Genomic DNA, 13,967 nt, shown 5'->3' on the forward strand with positions numbered 1-13,967 from the left:
TGATAACAGTTAAAAACTTCTTAAAATACATGTTGGCTAAAAACATAGGTAAAAGACTACAAGTGCTGGCATGTTTCAGCCTGTGTCTAAAATTAGGAATTGTCTAATTCTGGCTGCCTCAAAAAGAAACTTGGCAACCACCAAAGTCATATGGGGAAGGTTGTCACTGAGTAGAAACTTCACATAAAATTTCACTGGACTTGCTGGTAAGTTTCTTAGCAGGGGGTTGATTATGTGTGCTCAGGCCTGTTCATAGAAGCTGCACGACTGTAGAATGTGGTAGATGCATTCTACTTCCTGTTGGTTACATGGGCAGAGTCTTTCTATATATGGGGTACCCGCAAATCTCCCACGCAGCAATTCAGACGGAGCACATTGCACCTTGCTTTGGAAAACAGGTAGTAGTATTAGGCCACAGTCAAGTTCTTTAGATAGTTTGCCGTGTGGAAAGGCCCAACATAATTTATGGACAAGGCACTAGGGGAAAAAGATGCATAAGAGCAAGAGGGCAGCTCACAAAAGGCAATGTCCCACAGTCTCCGATTGATTAATTGGAGAGCCATGTCAAAACCCAGATGAGTTAGGAGGGATACAGAAAGGCTAATGGAGGGGGCTTTCTTAGAACTGATCTTAAACCAAGTGCTTATGTACTCGTTCTGAACTAAGTGATGAATCAAACTGAATCCTAAACTAAAAACTCTCATCTTGAGCCAATATTTAAATGCCCACCACCAGGCTCTTATTGACAGGGGTGCTTCCCTGGATTCAAGTAGTAAGATACAGGATGGTACACATCTGGGGAGCCGAAAAGGGATCTTGTTGGTCTATTTTTGATGTTAGACCCCTAATCCAGATGCTGGAAGCTATCTTGGCGTTAAAGACTTTAGTTGCCGAAGGTAAGAACTGCCCCCTTTTAGTAGCGATGAAATGCAAAATGGCTGAACTGCCTACTTGAGCTTTGTGGATAATCAAAGCAATATGAGTAGACCAGGACAGTCTGTATGCATGTGTCTATATCTCTTATACATACATTGTATAACAATGTATGTATGTGTCCATATCTCTTATAAGGGGTTGGCTTAACCTTTGGTTTGCTACTAAAACTGAATTGCTGTGCCATGAAATGATCCATGTCTAAACTGTATGTCACCAACATGAAATGTTTGGAAAGCTCTGTCCTAGAACAAGGCTGTAAGGAGGTTGGTAAACACAAGGATGATCAGAACAAGGCAGTATGTGAAGCACTGGGATTTGAAAAACCTGAGGACTGGTAGCAATCTTAAGGATGCGGCTGCTCTTCTTGAGGACATTGGCAGAAGGCTGAGCAGGACTGCTGGTGGGGTGGAGACAGAACTGAAGGCAGTTTAGGAAATTCAAGAAAATGACTTTCTCATTTTCTTTGTTTTCTCCACCTTATCCCCCACTCTTAGGACCCAGTTGAATTTCACAGTTGCCATTGATTTCACAGCCTCCAATGGTAAGTGTGACACACCTTTGAATCGATAAGGGGGAAATGGTAGCCAGAAGCCAGCATCCAAGGGTCTGTGGCCACAGGATGAGGTCCTCATCCTGTGGCCTAATGCCTAATTTGGGTATCTCCTAAGTGCTGGATATTGGCCTTCATTACAAGGGACATGGGGAACCAAAGAGGAGTGGAATCAACCTTTGGGAAAATAAATGTAAGGCTGAGGCACAGTAGATGTGGATGAAACAGGAGTTATAAAGGGGTAGAGCAGTGGTTCTTAACCTGTGAGTCCCCAGATGTTTTGGCTTTCAACTCCCAGAAATCCTAACAGCTGGTAAACCGGCTGGGATTTCTGGGAGTTGTAGGCCAAAACACCCGGGGACCCACAGGTGTTAGAGGAAGATAACGAGGGAGATGGGAAGACCCTCAATCTATATAAATAAAAATGTGATGTTAGTTTGTGGGATTAACATAACTCAAAAACCACTGGGCAAAGTGACACCAAATTTGGACACAAGACACCTCTCAGGCCAACGAGTGACCATCACTCATAAAACACTGGAAAACACAGCAGAAGAGACTTTAAAAGCCAAAAAAATAAATAATACATTACAACGCATATACAAAACCACATATATATGCAAACACCCTTATATACACATATACACAAATACTCACACATATACACATATATACACACACAAAACACATACACACAGACTGGGCCACAGCAACGTGTGGCAGGGGATGGCTAGTGGTATATAACAACAACAATAGCAACAACAACAACTTTATTTTTATACTCTGCCTTCATCTCCCCGGAGGTACTCAGGGTGGCTTACATGGGGATGAGCCTGAACAAACAGTTAAAAATATAACACACCATTTAAAATACAAAACAACAATATCATAACAGAATATAAGATCAATCATCAAACAAACAACCAATGAACCTGCAATAATAAACCATTTCTGGGCACGGGTGAGCAGACTGGTACAACTCAATTGTAAGGATAGGGCTGATGGATAAAGTGCGTAAATCAAATGGCAACATTAGGGATAGAGGGCATTATAAGGGTTAGATGGAGCATTATAACTTTGGGTACAGAACAGTAGTAAAGTGTGAGTATGAGGTTTTGGGTCCTTATTGGGGCCAAGATTATCTGGGGGATTGTCTAATCAAAAGCTCAGTGGAACATCCACATTTTTAGATCTTTGTGGAAGATGGACAGGGTGGGTGCTAGTCTAATCTCCCTGGGGAGGGGGTTCCAAAGCCGGGGGGTCACCACCGAGAAGGCCCTCCCTCTCATCCCCACCAACCGGGCTTGTGACAGGAGTGGGAGTAAGAGAAGAGCCTCCCCAGAAGATCTTAGTGATCATGCAGGTTCGTCCTTGAAGATGCGGTTGCGAAGGTAGGCAGGTCCCAAACCTAGTGGAGGGGAGGAGAGGCACAATCAAGTTATGTTGAAGGGAAATATGTCATTTTAAGAGGTTTCTTCATGTTGTGCATGTAACCAGTATGGGAACTCCCAGAACTAAATGGCTGGGGTGAGCAAGGTGGGGCAGATGCAGGATTTTGAAGCCTGACAGAATGCCTTTTCACACAGGAATTCCTTCACAGCCCACCTCCCTCCATTACATGAGCCCGTATCAACTCAGCTCTTATGCCATGGCACTGAAGGCTGTGGGCGAAATCATCCAGGATTACGACAGCGACAAACTTTTCCCCGCCTATGGTTTTGGAGCCAAAGTCCCACCAGATGGAAAGGTGTCCCACCAGTTTCCTTTGGTAGGTGGGACTTGACTTCCTTTTTGGTTGGGGGTAGGACCCTCAGGGCAAGCTCCTGGCCTTTTATGTATGGTTCATAATGATCAGAACTGATTTTTTTCTGATATGCCAACAATCCATGTCAAATCCCTCTCTTTAGAAAAATTGAAAGTGTAGTGCTAAAGGTATCTAATTCTGTGCTAATTGTATAACACGTTCAGTCTTCTGAAAAGAAAATAGGACCACAGAATATATAGAATAACAATGGTGGTGACATGTAGATACCTTATAGAAAGTAAATGAATAAATATTGAAAATTCCATAACCTATTGGAAATAACTGCACATAACCTTATTGAAAAGGTAAAAATGATGTCACATCCATTTGGCAAATGTGAATCTTCATGAATATGTGGAGACCACATTTTGAAAACCACTAGTCAAGAAAAGCATGACCTTGTTAGAAGTCAACCCTCTGAACAAGTTATATTCATAAGCATTCATGTAATGGCACACAGGCAACTCAGCTGTTAAACCGAAGAACCATGTCTTTAAACTGCCAAGGATAAAGAAATGCCAGTACACTACATGTTAGCAGAGGATGGTCATTTCTTTGCAGTTGCCCAAAAGATATATAATCCCTTGAAACCTCTTAGTTTAAAATATGCACTCAGAGATTAAAAAACAAAGTCTTCTTTGGTCGAATAAATAACATATCTTTACTCACAAATAGCTTCTATTAATTCACCATACAAGCACATTTCTTATTAAAGCTTAGTTATAAATAGGATGCTATTTCTTCTGTTTGTTGAGTGCACAGGGCATGATACTTAATCAATAGTCCATAGTCTGTAGGTATAGTTGTACTCACTGAAGTCCATAAGTATACATGCATCCATTAAAGTCCAAACACATAGTTCCACCTCCACTGAGGTGGGAAGCAAACACATACACCTCCAGTGAGGTGTTCAGCAGACTGAATACAAAATGGAGTCCTTAGTTTGAACAAGCTCAGTACAGTCACATGTCTATAACCCCTCCCACACCAAAGGGGTAAGTCAAACTGGCACATGACCATAACAAACAACAACAACAACAACAACACTTTATTTATATTCCGCCCTTCTCACCCCAAAGGGGATCCAGGGAGGATCACAGCACACACATACACGGCAAACATTTAATGCCACTTTGTATAGACAATACACAGACAGAACAGAAAGGAGGTATTGTCCAACTGTTTTTGGTGCCAAGGAAGATGAGTCCAGCCACAAGGGGTGCTGTTGCTCCATTCTCTATGACAAACAGCCGTAAACACCTCCCCCACTTTTAGCGGTGCCTGATTTTACTAATTACAGCTAAAGCTGTTTTTGACCGCTTAGGTAAACAGTGAGTAGGGCTGACAGTCGACCGCTCATGCTGACCCGGGGCTTCGAACTTGCAATCTTTCAGTTGATAGATCTTAAAGTTGCTGGTGATTTACCAGCAACTAAACCTCAGATTAGCAAATATATACATTATCAAATCAATAGTAAAAGGCTGGAGAGGCTGCTATTTCCAACAATGAAACATTGCAATTCCACGCTAAGTCTTAAATCCTACATGTTGCTACTGCTATTGGGTTTTTTTCCCCTTCATAATTCAGAAGGTGTTTTAGATGCTCAAGTATGTATCTCCCAAGGGCTTGGGTCAGAGTCAGACATATCCTCTTGTGTTTGCTCAGCTGCACCCTTCTCTCCACAGAATAACAACCCTGACAACCCCAACTGTGAGGGTATTGAGGGGGTGTTGGAATCATATTTCCAAAGCTTGCGTACTGTGCAGTTATATGGACCAACCAACTTTGCGCCTGTCATCAACCAAGTTGCCCGGTAAGTGAAGAGCAGAAAAGAAAATCTTTCTTAGGTTCTCCCTCTCAGAAGCTCATGATGGTCACCTAGAAACAGAACAATTTTGATCTAGGACTTGTCCAGAGCCAGCAAAGTTAGTATCACTAAACGTAGAAAAAATATTGTTTACCTTCAGATGTCATCTGGCTGAATTATTGGCATTTCCTCACAGGCAAGGACAGTGTATCCATACAGAGGTCACAGCAGCATATGAAACAGAAAGCATGGCACTAGGAGGAGGTGGAAGAACTACTCTTATTAGGAAAAGTGAATAGATGCAATACCTATCATCCTTTATGACTGATTGCACTGATGGGAGTTGCAATCCAATAAGATCTGTATTACAATTCATGCGACACTTAGATATCTTAATTTAAGGAGCAAATATTTCAATGGCTTGGGGGAAGAAACTAAATATTTTCTGTTGGTCATGGGGGTTCTGTGTGGGAAGTTTGGCCTAATTCTATCAGTGGGTTCAGCGTGCTCTTTGATTGTAGGTGAAATATAAATCCCAGAAACTACAACTCCCAAATGTCAATGTCTATTTTCTCCAAACTTAACCAGTGTTCACATTTGGGCATATTGAGGTTTCCTGCCAAGTTTGGTCCAGATCCATCATTGTTTGCATCCACAGTGCTCTCTAGATGTAGGTGAACTACAACTCCAAAACTCAAGGTCAATGCCCACCAAACCCTTACAGTATTTTCTTGTTGGTCATGGGAGTTCCTTGTGCCAAGTTTGGTTCCATTCCATCATAGATGGAGTTCAAAATGCTCTTTGATTGTAGGTGAACTATAAATCCCAGCAACTACAGCTCCCAAATGGAAAAAAAATAACCCCCACCCCCAACCCCACCAGTACTCAAATTTGAACGTATCAGGTATTCGTGCAAAATTTGGTCCAGCGAAGGAAAATCCACCCTGCATATCAGATATTTACATTACAATAGAATCAGAGAGAAATTCAGCTTGGAGAACAGCTGCCAGTCAGTGTCAACAAGACTGGCTGACATAAGTCGACTTAGTCTAAGGAAGCTTCCCATTGTGGTCTTTTTTCCCTCTTTCTCCATCCCAGTTTGGCTGCTGAGATTACTGATGGGTCCCAGTATTATGTTCTTCTTATCATCACAGACGGAGTCATCTCTGACATGCTGCAAACGAAAGAAGCAATTGTCAGCGTGAGTTGGATCTTCCTCCTAACATGAGATGGGAGTAGTAGGATGGGAGAAAGAAAGAGCCTTCAGGTTCAGAGACATCATGGAAACATCTTGAATCCCCAGTTCTAGATGTCACTCCAAATGCCTGTGACTCTTTTTTTTTCAATGATCACCAGTGTATATTTAAAGAACTGTAATATAGAAAGGTGCCCCCATGACCTCTCCCAATCTTGTTTTCAATATTACGAGAGTTGAATGAAAAGTAATGACTCCACCTTCATTACTTGGGTTTGGATGGGAATATTTTAATAAATCAAATGCAGAAATAATCCTTAGAATGTGCTCTTTAACTACCACTATTCACTTTTCCACATAATCACCAGACAGTTGGAAACATTTCTGCCAACGATGAACAAGTTTTCTGAAGCCGTCACGGAAGAAGTCGACACTCTGTTTCCGCAACCCATAGTGCACAGATTTTCTGATAGCCAAGCACAGCAATAATGTGACCCACACATTCTTGTGAAATGCCAATTATGCTTGAAATTTCTCTCTGAGTGATACGATGATCATCCTGAATCAATCTGTCAACTTTTTGCTTGTGAAACTCGTTGGTTGCTTTCACAGGACGGCCAACTCTTTGTTTGTCACGCAAGTCAGATGCTCCCACCTCAACATCTTTAAACTTTCTCACCCAACGACGCACAGTACTTACATCAACACAATCACCATAAACAGCTTGCATTCTCTGATGAATCTCCTTTGGGGTGACACCTGCTGCCAAGAATTCAATGACTGCACGTTGCTTAAGTCACATTGACTGACCGTCTGGAAAGGGTTCCATACTTCGTGCTTTAACAACACAACCATTCAATGCTAAGGCTTCCCACCAAAATGAAACTGTAGAGGAGAGTCTAGTGAACAAGCCAGTACCTACCGCATACCAGTACTGCCATCTGTTGAGGAGTTACGAATGTGGAGGCATTACTTTTCATTCAACCCTTTTATATGGTGGTGACACAGACATTAAAGTTTGCATTATAGAGACAGTTATGTTGTATTTTTTATTTCATGTCAAAATCATTGCGTAAATAAGTTTAAAATTGATGAAATTGATAAAATAAAGGGAGCACAGGGGGCTAAATAATTTTAGACCAAAAACGGGCAACAGTGACAGCATTGTCTGTGGCTTGAAACAATTCTTCTTTTATGCATGAGGCATAGATTTGAGGGCAAGTATACAAATGCGGAGTTGTCTGTTCTGCTCCACAGTCACACAACGTGTAGGATTCTTCTAGGTAGTGCCATTTTACAAAGGTTTTAGTCTGTCCACTCCACTTCTGTTCAAGGACTTCCAAGTTGCACATTCTTGGTTTGTCCCTGGAGGTAGACCCTTTTGGTGTGCTATCCAGTTGGGACTTCCTGGTTTAGTTATGTTGCCTTATTGAGATGGTGTGTGGCAGGTAGAGGGTGCAACCAATATCCTAACTTTCATCCACAAGCTAGGTTGAACACATGTTGAAATTATATTATGTTTTCTGGGAAGTTATGTGCCCTTATCCTGTTGAATTGCTTACTCACTGTGGCCTGGTTCGTAGTCACATCTTCTTCCTATACCACCTCAACCCTGCAGATGATAACCGTCTTTCTTACATTATGTTTGTGAAGATATAATGGATACCAAATCCTTGAAATGGTCAAGGAAGACAACCTTTTTTTAATTGGATACGCTTAACTAAGTAACCTCTTTTGGTCCAAGATGCCACACAAACATGATAGAAATACCATTAATCTGTGCTCTGCTTACCAGAAGATGGACCGCATTTTCTGGTAAGATGCAAAGTAGGATGCAAAGTAGCCGATGCAAAGTAGGATAATAATAATAATAATAATAATAATAATAATAATAATAATAATAATTTGAAGGGTATTTAGTAGTGATCTGAGTAACTATTGGTTTTTTTAAGATTTTATTTACATACATTAACAACTTACAGTGTAAACAAAACACAAAACAGTGAACATTTTACAAATACATAGCCCCACCTTGAACAGGATGGTAATGCACACTAAGTAAAATACTGTATTTTCCTCACAAAATAATCACACCCCCGTTTTGAGGGTGACAAAATTGGCATTTTAATATTTCTCATGTAATAGTCACACCCTTCATTCACTCACCCACGTGCCTTCTCCCTCAGAGCTATGAGGTTTCACTTAGCTGCCAGACGAGTGAAACCTTGTAGTTCTAAGGGTCAGGCATGTGGGCAAGTGAAGTTTCACTCTCCTGTGTGCATGCTGCCTTAGCAGCTGCAGGGCTTCACTCAGCTGCCAGCTGAATGAAGCCCCAAAACTGGAATGTTTTCACTGCGTTTTAGTCAGACTCCCTTTTCTTTAACTGAAAAGGGGATAAAAAGTGTGACTATTACACAGTAAAATATGGTACACTGACAAGGATATGGTGTTTTACCTACGAGATATGTTCTTTGCTTAGGATCATAACCATAATCATCATTATTAATACCCCGCTTTTCTCTCTTGGGCAAGACCCAAAGCAGCTCTGCCCAAAGAATCATACTATCCCCCCCCCCCCCGCCCCCATGCAATGTATGCCTTGGCCTAAATCAGTGGTTCTCAACCTGTGGGTCCCCAGATGTTTTGGTCTTCAACTCCCAAAAATCCTAACAGCTGGTAAACTGGCTGGGATTTCTGGGATTTGTAGACCAAAAAACCCGGGGACCCACAAGTTGAAAACCACTAGCCTAAATCATGAGCCATCAACTTGTTGGGGACACATTTCCTCCAGGCCACCTAAAATTAATTCTATGGCAAATCCTTGGAAAATATAATAAAATATTATTTCTGTTTTGAAATAAAATGCATGTGCCTTGTTTTCAAAGAATTTGCACTTTGAAGCGTTCTTGTCAACTTTGAAACAAAATGCAAATGTACACAGACAGCCTTTTCATCTACTGGAAAGATTCATGTCCAAATAATTTTTGCTGGAGGCATGTTTTGGAGCTTGGGGTTCTACATGTAACCAACCAGCCACATGTACAACTTTTGCCAGCTACAATACTACTAATGACAGAAAGAAATGGTGGTGAGATTTCAGCCTGAGTTGGAAAAATAATTTTAAACTGGCATTGGGTATGAACCAGTGGTTCCCAACCTGTGGGTCCCCAGATGTTTTGGCCTTCAACTCCCAGAAATCCTCACAGCTGGTGAGGTGACTGAGATTTCTGGAAGTTGTGGACCAAAACACTTGGGATCTACAGGTTGAGAACCACTGACATAGGAAACGGCACTTAACTGCCTACTTTAGGCGAGCTCTGTAGAAGAGTACATCCTGACAAGGAAGCAGATGTTTGCATGCAGAACCCGGTATTTTGTAAGCCACCTCTGAAACAGTACCATTCTCCCCACAGGCCTCCTCTCTGCCTATGTCCATCATCATCGTAGGGGTAGGCCCTGCCGAGTTTGGAGGTAAGTTTTGCCCTTACGTAGACACTTTATGGGGCTAGTAAGGATAGAAGTTTGAAGATCCAGATTGGTGGGCTTGGTGCCATCAGAAACCTCTCAAGGGTCATGATAACAGGACAGGTTGTCCTCTCCTTGGCCATTCACACCTGAGCAATGAGATGAAGTTGGGATGCACAAGGGAATAGGTGTTTGAAATTCTTTCTTATATGCTTGGGTAAAGGTGGCAGAGGTTGATATAAATATTATTGTATCATCCTCAGCTATGGAAGAGCTGGATGGAGATGAAGTGCGGGTCTCCTCCAGAGGACGCTATGCTGAGAGAGACATTGTGCAGGTAACAGAGGAGAACTTTTCAATTCATTCCTCTTTCCACTTTCAGGTTGTGCAACCTTTCTACTCTCAAGCTTTTTGTAGGAATCGTGACATTCATAAGGACCTTTTAATTCTTATTGCCCAGCCCTTGGTTAGGAGTAATAGCAGGAGTGATAACACAACATTTCTTCGTAATCTGCCTTAACTTGCAAACATTTGCCAAAGTTGCTGAATGAGGATTTATGTGCCTGGCCAGGAAACAGGTTTAGGCATCTCTCCATGGTCAGAATTGGAAAACTCTTTTTTGGATTCTTAGTCCCAGAATCCCCAATGGACAAAGAATCATAGAATAATAGAGTTTGAAGAGACTACATGTGCCGTCTAGTCCAACTCCCTACCATGCGGAAAAAGCACAATTAAAGTACCCCTGACAGATGGTCATCCAACCTCTGTGTAAAAGCCTCCAAGAAAGGAGATTCCACCACACTCCAAGTCAGAGAGTTCCACTGCTGAACAGCTCTTTACTGTCAGGAAGTTTCTCCTAATCTTCAACTGGAATATCCTTTCTTGTAATTTGAACCCATTGCTCCAAGTCCTAGCTTCCCCGAGGCAGTAGAAAACAAGCCTGCTCCTGCTTCCTTATGATACATATGACATGCTGGCAGAGTTATTCCAAGAGATTTATATCAAAGTCCCAATTTCTCCAAATTCTGTCCATAACATAGGAGCCTTAGGATGCATCCACACTGTAGAATTAATGTAGATCGACACCACTTTTCCCGCCATGGCTCAATGCTCTGGAATCAATGGGTGGTTAACCAGGTCTTGGGAGTTTTACAAGGGAAAGGCACCCTAGTGATGCAGGAGGTTAAACCACTGAGCTGCTGATCATGCTGACCGAAACGTTGCCGGTTCGAATCCGGGGAATGGTGTGAGCTTCCACTGTTAGCCCCAGCTTCTGCCAACCTAGCAGTTCAAAAACATGCAAATCTGAGTAGATCAATAAGTATGCTTCTGCGGGAAGGTAACAGTGCTCCATGCAGTCATGCTGGCCACATGACTTTGGAGGTGTCTGTGGACAATGCCAACTCTTCAGCTTAGAAATGGAGATGAACACCACCCCCCTAGAGTCAGACATGACTAGACTTAACGTTACCGATTGTCAAACTGCAGTAACTCTACAATGTAGAATCAACCAAAGCTCAGAAACTGAGATCCTCAGTCTAGATCAGAGAGATAACATTCCTGATATAAATGAATACTTCCAAGCTTCTTTTCAGCAGCTTGAAGGAAAAATAAGAGATGTATTCCTTTCAGAAAAAAAATACTTGGTTAAACATATGTATGGATCAATGTAAATCATTAGCCATCCCCTCCACCCACCCAAATATTTGTTCATGCATGCAGCAAGCATAAAGAAACAGAGCCCGGGACAGTTTGTGTTTGTTTTTATCTTTACTGAGCTGCATAAAAATATCAGCAGTGCTTTAGATGGACTTGACCTCCACTATGGCATAGATCAAAGACAGAAGATACAGGCTGCCCTAGTGCAATAGTTCTGCAGGCATACATCTTTCCTTTCAACCCCTTCATTCAGACCCACTGTTTCATCACTGTAGACCACCAATTATTTGTTGGCTAATAGAGAGCAGAGGGACCAGAGAAGTGTCTGGCTGTTGTCTCCTTCCACTTGTTTACTCCTGGCCACTGGCCACTATCACAACAAAACTGTGAACCCTGGGGGTGCAGCAACTTGGTGATTGTAGAGGGTGGAAAAAATACCAACTTCTGCAACAGGCTTTAAAAAAAAAGACGTACACAAGCATAAGATAGATTTGTGCCTGCATACGTCACTAACGGGATGCCTGCTAGCCATCATTTCCACAATGTTTTTTTTTTCCATGTCAGGAATGACTTGAGAAACTGCAAGTCACTTCTGGTGTGAGAGAATTGGCCATCTACAAGGATGTTCCCCATGGGATACCCAGATGTTTTACCATCCTGTGGGAGGCTTCTCTCATGTCCCCATAGTGGAAGCTGGAGCTGACACATAGGAGCTCACCCTGCTCCCTGGATTCAAACCGCTGACTTGTCAGTCAGCAGTTCAGCCAACAAGGGTTTAACCCATTGCGCCACTGGGGGCTCCTTCCACAATGGTGACTCAACTATAAGATGTTTTGCCCAAATTGACTGAAGTAGGAGAGCTGGGCTTTTCCCCTGCCCATCTGGTTCCCAGTTGAAGCCTCTTGTGTTTCAATTGACTGATTAACCTAATTCATTGAAAATTGATTACCTATATTAACATTTTCAGTAACTGTCATATTATTGTAATCACCAAATACTCAGCAATGTGATTTTGGAGTAACAGTTACCACTTAGTATTATGAGTTTTGTGTGTCTTTGAATAATTTCCAACTTGGCCCTAAGGCAGACCTATCCTGGGGTTTTCCAGGCATTATTTGTTTGGAGAGGTTTTCCATTGCCTTCCTCAGAGACTGAGAATGTATTTTCCCAGCGAATTTCCTTGGCTGATTGGGTATTTGAACCTTGATTGCCAGTTCCAACATCCAAGTTACTACACAGCTGCTTTTGCATTCCTTTAATTTATTGCTGGGAAGTTTTAGTAAGTCTAAATAAAGTTAGTCTAACGATTTCATTGTCAAATTAAGCGCCACAGTGGCGCATTGGGTTAAACTCTTGTGCCGGCTGAATTGCTGACCTGAAGGTCAGTGGTTTGAATCCACAAGACAGGGTGAGCTCCTGTCTGTCAGCTCCAGCTTATCATGTGGGGACATGAGAGAAGCTCCCACATGTGTTCCATAGGCAACGTCTTTCCAGACAGCCAATTCTCTCACACAAGAAGTGACTTGCAGTTTCTCAAGTCACTTCTGACACAATAAAATGTCAAATTAGTTAGCAAATTAATTTCCTTATTTTTTGTAGCATCTAACATGCTCAGATCAAAATCTGAAAATGCCTTAAGGCTTATGCATTATGATGATCACTGATGTTCCCAAGATCTGCCCATCTGTCTTCTCTCTTGCTGCAGTTTGTGCCATTCCGGGACTACGTGGATCATTCAGGGAATCACGTGCTAAGTATGGCCCGCCTGGCGAAGGACGTCTTAGCCGAAATCCCAGAGCAGCTTCTCTCCTACATGAAGACCCAGGACATCAAGCCCCTTTCTGCTAGCCAACAACAGTAGCTCTTTCCTCTGTGCAGCCTGACTCAAACCAGTATTTCAGCCCCAGCTGGGAATGGGATGGACTCTTACCAATTGAGCAATACGGGCTGCTCCCACTCCTCTCATTTGGAACTGGCTAGATCGGGGCCAGGGAAAAGAAGAGGACATCTCTATGGGGCGGCCGGAAGGAGACAACTCCATGCCCCATACAGGTTGAGACACCAGCACAAAAGCATGAACAACCCCCCAGCAGCTCAAAGGAATGACTCCATTAGGCAGCTCTGGCCTGGAGCAAGGGCTGGAAGGGAGCAAGGAAGGAAGCTGGCCCTGAAGCAGTCTTTTCCTTGAGACTCAGTCTGCTAAATAAGGTGCCATCTAACTCTGTTTATTGCCTGGTTATTGATAATAAACCATCCTTGGCCCCAGGATCGCTTGTGTCTATTTCATTTTGTTATTTCTTTCTTTATTGTGTCAGAAGCAAACCAAGAGTACGGATGTAATGTATTTAAAAACACAAAGTTTTAAAACTTGGCATTCTATTAAATGTCCTTGAAGTGCCTCTGGTGTTGCTGCAAGAAGGTCCTCCATTGTGCATGTGGCAGGGCTCAGACTGCATTGTAATAGGTAGTCTGTGGTTTGCTCTTTTCCAGACTCGCCTGTCGAGGACTCCACTTTGTGTCCCCTTTTCTTAAGGTTGGCTCTGCATCTCAT

General features: G+C 42.5%; 1 protein-coding gene across 1 annotated transcript in view; it reads left to right on the top strand.

The window, feature by feature from the left end:
* Positions 1 to 13,684, top strand: part of CPNE9 (copine family member 9) — a 91,694-nt gene extending 78,010 nt beyond the window's left edge. The window contains exons 15-21 of the mRNA XM_067463412.1: positions 1,431 to 1,477; positions 3,073 to 3,254; positions 4,976 to 5,103; positions 6,196 to 6,298; positions 9,706 to 9,763; positions 10,021 to 10,094; positions 13,122 to 13,684. Coding sequence (XP_067319513.1) covers positions 1,431 to 1,477; positions 3,073 to 3,254; positions 4,976 to 5,103; positions 6,196 to 6,298; positions 9,706 to 9,763; positions 10,021 to 10,094; positions 13,122 to 13,277 — 748 coding nt within the window. The 3' untranslated portion in view covers positions 13,278 to 13,684. The remainder of the gene's footprint in view (positions 1 to 1,430; positions 1,478 to 3,072; positions 3,255 to 4,975; positions 5,104 to 6,195; positions 6,299 to 9,705; positions 9,764 to 10,020; positions 10,095 to 13,121) is intronic.
* The last annotated feature ends 283 nt before the right edge of the window (positions 13,685 to 13,967 follow it).

Source organism: Anolis sagrei, chromosome 2 (genome assembly GCF_037176765.1).
Source record: "Anolis sagrei isolate rAnoSag1 chromosome 2, rAnoSag1.mat, whole genome shotgun sequence".
In the NCBI taxonomy this organism is placed as follows: Eukaryota; Metazoa; Chordata; class Lepidosauria; order Squamata; family Dactyloidae; genus Anolis; species Anolis sagrei.